Source organism: Blennius ocellaris, assembly GCF_963422515.1.
Source record: "Blennius ocellaris genome assembly, chromosome: 8".
Lineage (NCBI taxonomy): Eukaryota > Metazoa > Chordata > Actinopteri > Blenniiformes > Blenniidae > Blennius > Blennius ocellaris.
The window spans coordinates 4,417,954-4,426,268 of NC_137657.1; the positions used below are offsets into that span (position 1 = coordinate 4,417,954).

Consider the following 8,315-nt stretch of genomic DNA (forward strand, 5'->3'; position numbering starts at 1 on the left):
CAGGAAGTATTGATCCCATCATATGGCGAATATGAACATATTAAAAAAAAAAAATGCAACAGCGCAGCGGCTGCTAGAGAGAGGGAGGCGGCGTGGAAGAAGATTGCTGCTCAAGTGAATGCGCAAGTTCAAACGTCTTTGTCATCACAACATTATTGCAAGGGAATACTGCTTGATGGTAGCTTATTAATTTATTTCTTTTGGGTGCAACTCCGCGGGGGAGAAGCCTCTTGGCAGCAGCTGAAAATGAAATATAAAAACATTGTCCAATCGGGTGAGACCGCTGCTAATTGAATTGTTAATCAATACATTTCTTAACGTAATGTCGATCATGTGTGACATTGTACAGTAAATATCAAGTGACCATTTGACTGTGAGGTGTTTTATTCCAACATAATGCTGTTTTCAAACACATAAATGTCTTCTCACCCATATCATGTGCTGTCAAATAACTAAGGCTAAACTAATGCAGACTTTACTCAGCCAACAGAAAGAAGGCAGATGTACGTAAAACGGGTGGTGGCCCAGCACCTCCACCTTTAACAGAGGCAGAGGAGCCCTAAGCCAGAATGTTGGGAGGCCAGTGGCTGAGGGAATCCCTGGAGGAGCTCCTCTTCAGACCTCACCCCTCAAGATACCACTTCCTTCATAATATAGAATATGCCGAGGCCTATATATCTCTTTAAGCCTCCTTTTGTTCATCTTTATTTCCCCATCATGTCTTTTTTTTGTCACCCAACAGATTGTGATGGTGCTCTCTGCCTGCTGGACCCCCTCATGCCACAACAGACCTTGTAAGTAGGCAACACTCCAAAGATCTTGCAAAATGGTAGTTTAAATATACTGAAACATATTCATCTAGGATGAAGAGTACGAGGAAACCCTGTCTGCTGCCTTTACAGAGGAGGATCCACAAAGGCCTATAGAGGTATGATAGTTCTCATCCTGTTTACATTTCTGAAACATTGTGGTGGAATAAAGAGTGATATTTTGTCTACACTGAAGTATTGACACATTATTTTTAACAGGGCCTGGCTCCTCAACATCCACTGCAAGGACTGACAGTGAGACAGATGTTCAGTAAACACCAGAGGTTCATTCTGTGGAATTCATGTCCAACTGTAATCATTGAATGTCCTCCTTATGTCCTCCCAGTTATCTGTAAAACACATCTATAGACTCCACCTGCTCCAGAAGATGGAAACAACTGCTAAGGAAATGCAGTACTTGGACCGCCAGATTAGAAAGGCAGATGTGGAAATTGAACTACTGGAGCACAAGTTAAGGGTGGGGGTACAGTCCCAGGTGAATTATGCTAACTACTCACTACATTAACTAAACTAGCTCTTGTATTTGTAGGAAATAAAAAAGACCAAATGAATTGTGCATCATGTCTTTATTTGGTGGTGGTGGTGGTGATCAGACCCCGAAGTGATGATGGCATATGGTGTCTCTGACAGCTCTGCCATCCTGCATAGCTGACAAGTCAATGGGCTCATCATCATCATCGGGGTCCTCTCTATGTAGGGCAGGGTCCTCTCTATGTAGGGCAGGGTCCTCTCTATGTAGGGCAGGGTCCTCTCTATGTAGGGCAGGGTCCTCTCTACGTAGGGCAGGGTGTTATGAAGGACAACACATGCCACTATAATACCACAGGCCCTCTCAGGGTCACCCTGAGGTGACGTAGGCACTGGAGACGGGCTTTCAGCAGGCCTATGGTCATCTCCACCCGGGCTCTTGTCCTGCAGTGAGCCCGGTTGAAGGTCTGCTGGGGGCCTGGTTCAGGGTCTGGGTAAGGGGTCAGCAGCCGGGGTTGGCATGGTAACCCCTGTCAAAATCTGCTTCATTGTGAGAAGGAGCTTTGATGAGGATGTGCGTTCCATCGATGCAGCCTATCACATTTGGGAATCCTGAAAGACAGGAAAATGACTAATCCCACTCTAAGATTGCAGCACAATATCATTAACAGAATGTTATTTAATATTTATGTAATGGATCTCATCCTTCACCTGCAATCCTGTGGAACTCCTCCTTGATGACTCTTGAAGGTTTCTCTCCAGGGAAAACAACAAAAGTTGCTAAAAACCTTTTTAGGGCCAGGCACACCTTTCTGATTGGCTGCATACAGTGGCCTTACTCAGGTGCTCTGCGTCTCCAATATTGTACAGAAAACTGACATTTGCGAGGAAACGCAGCACAACACACAATATCTGCTATGACGTCAGGGCAAGGCTCAGCTGGTGATGTTGCTAATGTACAGAGCGATTAAACTGTGGATGTACATAATGGTCTCTGCAGTAAAACGGTACCGCTCAAAAAGGAAGGTGTCTGGAAATGCCAGTACATCTCTGGTCTGATGATGATCTGTCTGCCAATATTAAATTCTGGGCGAAGTAATGCTGCGCCTTCATCAATCGGATCATTATCAAAAGCACATTCCATAGTGAGGGAATAAAGTTGACGTGTAATTTGCCTCTGGAATAAGGCACTGCAGAACTGTTTCACCAAAACTCCCCCGCTGAATGAGGAAATGAAATCCCGTGTCCGTCTGAAAGGGGGCGGAGCCAGAGCAAAACTCCAGGTTCACTGACAAAAACCTGCTCCCGACCAGGTTAGTTCTAGAGCGTCTGTTGCCCCGGTAACTGACCGGGAGTTGACGTTACCCCGCTTCGTGAAACAGGCTTGAGTTACCCCGCTTCCTCTCAACTCGGTGTTAATTAACCTGGGGTAATCGATAAACCTGCTTCGTGAAACGGACCCCTGGTAATTTCTGTTTTGTTATTTACCTTTATCCTTTTTTGTTGTTAAGAGACAACCTGTAAACCTTCATTTTTATTTTTCTCTGGAGTCGAGTCAAGCGCCTTCTCAACCACCATTTCACGTGATTAGTAAGTTTTTGTTTTTTGGATAGTCACAACATGTAGAACTGTTTAAATAATATACATTTAGTCACTTCTAACAATAAGTACATATTTAATTTGTGCACACTTCTTTGTATTGGTTCAATAATGTGCTTTTAAATAAAAGCATGTTTGCATGTGGCTTACTGCAATTCATTTTATTACGTGAATTTAATAAAAAAAAAAGACACCAGTCATTTTTTTAACTTTCACTTCTTTTAATTCATACTGTATCATATTTATATCTATGTTCATCAGATATTTATATATTTATATATGTATATTTATAGTTATTTACATTTGGCAGTTTCTGCCAGTAGAAGAAACTGATATTTCAACAAAAGTGTCAAGACTTCAGTGCTATGCTGAAAACACACAGTTTGATTTACATTGAGAAAAAAACAAAAACAAAATAAAAGTGGGGAAATAGTAAAGAAAACAAAAAAAAACAACACTCATGTGCTGTGATGACATTTACACGTTGCCTTTACATGACAATGGATTTTTTTTTTCCTTTCTTCCGCTCCACAGCTTGAGCAAAAAAAAAACAAAACAACAAACAAACAAACAAACATCACATTTCACTTTAAAAATTGTCGACTCCCCCTCAGCAATCACCAGGCAGTGAACAGGCAGTTCCCGAGGACGTGCAGCACGTCGGCAACAATTAAATAGAAGAAAACAAACAAAAAGGAAAAAAACAACATACGACACTATTTACAGCGAGACGACGTGCTGATGCTTTCTGGTGCGGGGGAGGGGCAGGGTGGGGGGTGGGGGGGGGCATGCAAGTAGCAGCGGTCGTCACACATTCATCAAAACGAGCTTTTGCTTTTTTTCTTTTTCCTTTTCCTCCTCAGCAAAAATGTGTAGCAGTCAAAGAAAAAAACCAAACATGGTGGACCAGAGCGCAACGTTCAGCCGCTCGTCACAGAATACACTTTGGAATTAAATGGCTTTAGGATTTAAAAAAAAAAAAACCCAAACAAATTTACATCTTTCTTTTTCTTTTTTAAACTCGATCGTTTGACAAAGCCGGACCCACTGCGTGTTTGTGTGCAACAGTTATCTTCTATAAATACAGTACATCGTTTATATTGTTCTCTTCAGACCCACTTAACAAAAATAGAATAGAAAATAACTTTTTATACATTCTAGGAACAAACACGCACCGGGGGGGTTAAGAGACGGGTCCTGGTGGAGGTGTGTGTGTGTGTGTGGGGGGGGGGGGGCGTCTTCAGGGCTGCACCTTGAAGGAGAGCAGCTCCTCCGAGTGCAGGTTGTTGAGCGAGCGCAGCTCGGGAAGCTTGAGGAGCAGCTTGGTGAAGGTGGTGGCCGACTCCTCGCCGTGGTTCTGCATCACCAGGTTCCGCAGCGCCCGGATCAGTCTGTCCTGCAGCGCCTCCACCGAGTTCAGGTCCTGGACGCCGGAGCGGTCTGCGGAGCGAGAGGAACGGAACGTTAGCGCCCGCGGTCGGGAAGAGGACGGCAACACTTCTCTTTGGCGGCGGCGGCGAACCCTTACCGGCGGAGACCAGCACCACGGCGGTGAAGAGGCTCATCTCGTCGGCGTCCAGCCGCAGCGCCGCCAGCTTCTCGCTGAACTCGCACATGGAGTTGAGCAGCTCGCCGGCGCCCAGCGACCGCAGCGTGTCCAGGCTGTAGCGCTTGCCGCTCAGGAAGGTGACCGTGCGCTCGGCCACGTTGAACAGCGAGGCGAAGCGGACCATCAGCACCTGCCAGTCAAGAGGAAGGGCAAAGGTTTATTTTTTTCATTCGTTTTAAGTTGGTGTGCGGTCGGAACGCAGACGGGCCGCGTGGCAGGCGGGGAGTCTTGGCGCTCTCACCTCGAACGTCCCGGCCTTCAGCAGGCCCACCTGGTCGTGCTCGGGGAGGTCGCGGAAGCCTGGGATCCTCTTGGCGAACTCCACCACCTCCCGCACGGCGGGGGTGAAGCTCATGGAGAACTCCTCCCACACCTCCTGGCTGGGCTTGCGGGGATCCACGTAAGGCGAGGCGTTCATCGGACAGACCTTGACGGAAACGAAACAAAACCGGGTTGACCGACGGGTTGAGCCAGGTTTGAATCTTGAACCCGCTCTTGGAGGTTGCGGACGAGAGGAACTCACCAGGTGCGCTCTGGTCGGTCCCTCTGAGGTTTGTGCGTTATATTCATGCCGTCTTTGGCTGTCGTCTGACGGTTCACAGCTGGGGGCGCCGTTGAGCTGCTGGAGGCAGACTCCCCGCTGCCCGCCGTACGCGGCATTACCGCCGTGCTGGTGGCCGCCCACCGCCACCTGGTTGTTCCAGCAGTTCCAGCTCTCCTGCTGCTCCTGCGTGCGGCTGTCGCCGGCCGTCTCCGGGGCGACGGCGGGTGACGGCGTCAGTCCCTGAACCGGCGACAGCTGCTGGCTGAAGGCGAAGGCGTCCTGGTGCTGCTGCCGGCTCGTGGAGACGGCGGCCTCGTCCTCGCTGCTGTCCGACGCCGACGACGACGACGCGCAGGAGGACGCGGAGCTGGAGTTGGTGTCCATGGAGACGACGGACTCGGAGTCCTGCGAGCACTGCGGCGACGAGGGGCCGGAGCACGTCGGCGAGTCGGAAGCGGAGGACGAGGAGGAAGAGGACGAGGAGGAAGAGGACGAGGAGGCGTCGCCGGTCATCATGACCTCCATGGCGGGGCTCTGGTGGCCGTGCAGCATGCCGTGCAGCTGGCTGCTGCCGCTCATCATGTTGTTCATGGCGTTCTGCATCTCCAGCAGCATGCGCTGCTTCTCCCTCTTCGGGATGCGGCCGAATCTCACAGCTGAGGGTTGGACACAAAAAAAAGCCATCATTAGATGATGTCAGCAGGAAAAAAAAAAAAAGAAAAAAGGTTTGTATATAATGTATTTGTAGTTAATATTGCCTTCAACGTGAGGTGTTTATTTTGTTCGTGTAGTTCATTATGTCGGCCAGCAGGGGGCAGTGAAAACTGTGTAGTGAATGGAGCCGCATGGAGCCGGAGTGTCACGTGACGTTTGTGTGTATAATATATAGTGACTGTTCGTGTCTCTGGTGGCCTGAGCGTCCAGCCGGGGCGACTCACCGTCTCTGGACATGCCGACGGACAGACACTTCTTGAAGCGACACTGCTGGCAGCGGTTCCTGTTGATCCTCATGATGGTGCAGTTCTCCATCTTCAGACACTTCTTGTACTGGATGTTCTGCTGGATGCTCCTCCTGAAGAAGCCCTTTACACCAAAACAAAACAAACGCACTGCTTTTAGCGAACGCCTGCGTGCGGCGGCGGCGAATGACGGCCTGCTCTTCCAGGGAGGGGCTTGGAGGGGGAGGAGCGTGTCTCACCTTGCAGCCTTCACAAGCGTGGACGCCGTAGTGGAAACCCGAGGCCACGTCGCCGCACACCTTGCACAGCAGCACCATGCCGTTGATTTCTGCAAAGAAGAGTCAGCAGGAAGTGTCAGAGATGCAAAACGCCATCCACTGCCAGGGACACCTGCGGCGGCGGCGGCGCTTACTCGTGATGCTGCTCTTGGCGGATGTGGAGGAGCGTCCGGCCTTCTCCGCGCCGTGGCCCCGCGACGGCCCGGTCTTGGCGGGCGGAGCGAGGTCCACCAGCATGCCCACGGCCCTGCTGGGCAGCGAGGGGCGCGGCACAGCGGGCGACGTGGACAGGTAGCCGCCGCCGGGGCTGCTGCTCATGCACGACTCGGGGTTGGAGGCGGAGCCGGAGGAGATGTAGGCAATAACTCCTCCTGGAGAGAGAAGACGAGAATTGCAATGTGGTGATTAGTGAAACACGGTTTATCTCTGGAACACAATCAAGGTCGTCAGAGAAAACGCCTCTGCAGTCAGATGCACTTGGCCACGCCCCCGGGCGGACGCGCGTGGCGGGTTTCCACGGCGTGCCGCGGGCGGCCTGCTGGTTGGATAACGCCATTACATAACGGCCCCGGAATGTTCTCCTGACGGGGTCAGTGAAGCACCGGGGCAACAGCAGCAGATACTGTACGGAGGTAAACACGCAGGCGGCGGTTACGTAATGACATGTGTGTACAGACGAGGACGAGGATGAGGATGAGGAAGAGGAGGCTCTTCCTCACGCCGCACTGAACCACCAGGCATTTCATTTATTTGTTTGCTTCTCGAGATTAACTGAATTTAGATTTGTTTACGGGACGAGTCAAGAAAATTTGACACAACTTTAGAATACTTTAAGAACTATTAATGTGTTTTTTTTTTTTTTTTTTTTACTGTTTTCATAAACTCCATAAAAAAACATGAGTTTTTTGTTTGTTTGTTTTGTTTAGTTTTTTCGAGGCCACGGCAGACGGTTACCTAACCCTCGACCATGACGGCTGCGTCTCGCGGCCCACCCACACGTGGATCTGTCATGACTCTAGTGTGAACGCGGAGGGGGTGAGGAAGAGGAGGAGGAGGAGGAGCAAGAAAGGAAAAAAAAAAAAGATCTAGGTCAGGCTCCACTGCCGTCTCACGTGTACCGGAGCAGGCGAGCCGCGCGCAGCCCGTGTTTTGTACACCTCGGGATTATGCAAGGCGCCGCGTCACTGGCCGCGCTCCGGCCAATCGGGAGGACTCCTCTGCAGACGCGTGCTCCGGGGTTTGGCCACGCCCCCTCGGCCAATCAGCTCGCGGGGCTGCGGCGAGCGTGTACACACGGGCACATGGCGAGGCTACGCTGTCCATGTGAGCGGAGCGGGGAAGTGGAACACTGTTGTTGTGTCAAGCGGCTCCGCTGGCACTCCTAACCCCGTTTTAACACACCGCGGGAATAATAATCTCAATAAAATGATGCTAATCTCACACTGTAACCACACGACAGCAGCATTTATACGCGTTTAAAAGGGCTACGTGAGGATCGTTTTCCACCTTATCTGAGAAACAACAAGCGGCTCCTGTACACTGGGACGCGATTCATTCAGGCTCTGCTCTTTAAAAACACTTCTAGCAAACAGGTGGAATCTGATTCTCGTCTCATTTTAGTGCTGACCGGCTCACATCGAAACGTTCTAGTCCATCATTTTTACGAGTAAACACTGCAACTTCACAAGTGGATTTCTCTCTCTCTTTTTTTTTTTTTAACATTTAAATTACATCTTCCCTGCGGTAAAGTTCTCTACACTGTGCATGCATTAAACATGAAAAAAGAAGAGGAAGTCACCAAACGTTTTTTGTTTTTTTTGCTTACCAGGCTTGGCTGTCCCAATGTCCTCAGGCATCTCTGATCGAGGAAGTAACAACAATAATAATAACAACAATAAAAAAAATGTTTTTTTCAAAAGGAGCTCGTTTGACTAGAAAGGATCCGTCGTGACCTGCCGTCAGGAAAAAAGACGAAAGAACTGAGAGTTCATATCATGGATGTTCAATAATCTGCAGGAGTCCGTGAGT

The 8,315-nt window shown here is 49.6% G+C and overlaps 1 protein-coding gene across 1 annotated transcript; it reads right to left on the reverse strand.

The window, feature by feature from the left end:
• Window positions 1-3,103: 3,103 nt before the first annotated feature.
• nr1d2a (nuclear receptor subfamily 1, group D, member 2a) lies at window positions 3,104-8,309 on the reverse strand. Its single transcript, XM_080501668.1, has 8 exons — window positions 8,113-8,309; window positions 6,422-6,658; window positions 6,249-6,337; window positions 5,989-6,133; window positions 5,030-5,706; window positions 4,748-4,933; window positions 4,426-4,636; window positions 3,104-4,337 (listed from the first exon to the last, which is right to left on the reverse strand). Exons 1-8 carry the CDS (start codon window positions 8,141-8,143, stop codon window positions 4,138-4,140), a joined length of 1,776 nt encoding a protein of 591 aa, XP_080357794.1. The 5' UTR covers window positions 8,144-8,309; the 3' UTR covers window positions 3,104-4,137.
• Between the last annotated feature and the right edge of the window lie 6 nt (window positions 8,310-8,315).

What these genes read in the sequence shown, in the direction of transcription:
- nr1d2a (XM_080501668.1), bottom strand. Translation starts at nt 8,143, where the DNA reads ATGCCTGAGGACATTGGGACAGCCAAGCCTG. An exon ending in ACGCTTGTGAAGGCTGCAAG is followed by an intron (nt 6,134 to 6,248) that starts GTGAGACACGCT and finishes TTTGGTGTAAAG; the next exon opens with GGCTTCTTCAGGAGGAGCAT. An exon ending in CGTCGGCATGTCCAGAGACG is followed by an intron (nt 5,707 to 5,988) that starts GTGAGTCGCCCC and finishes TCCAACCCTCAG; the next exon opens with CTGTGAGATTCGGCCGCATC.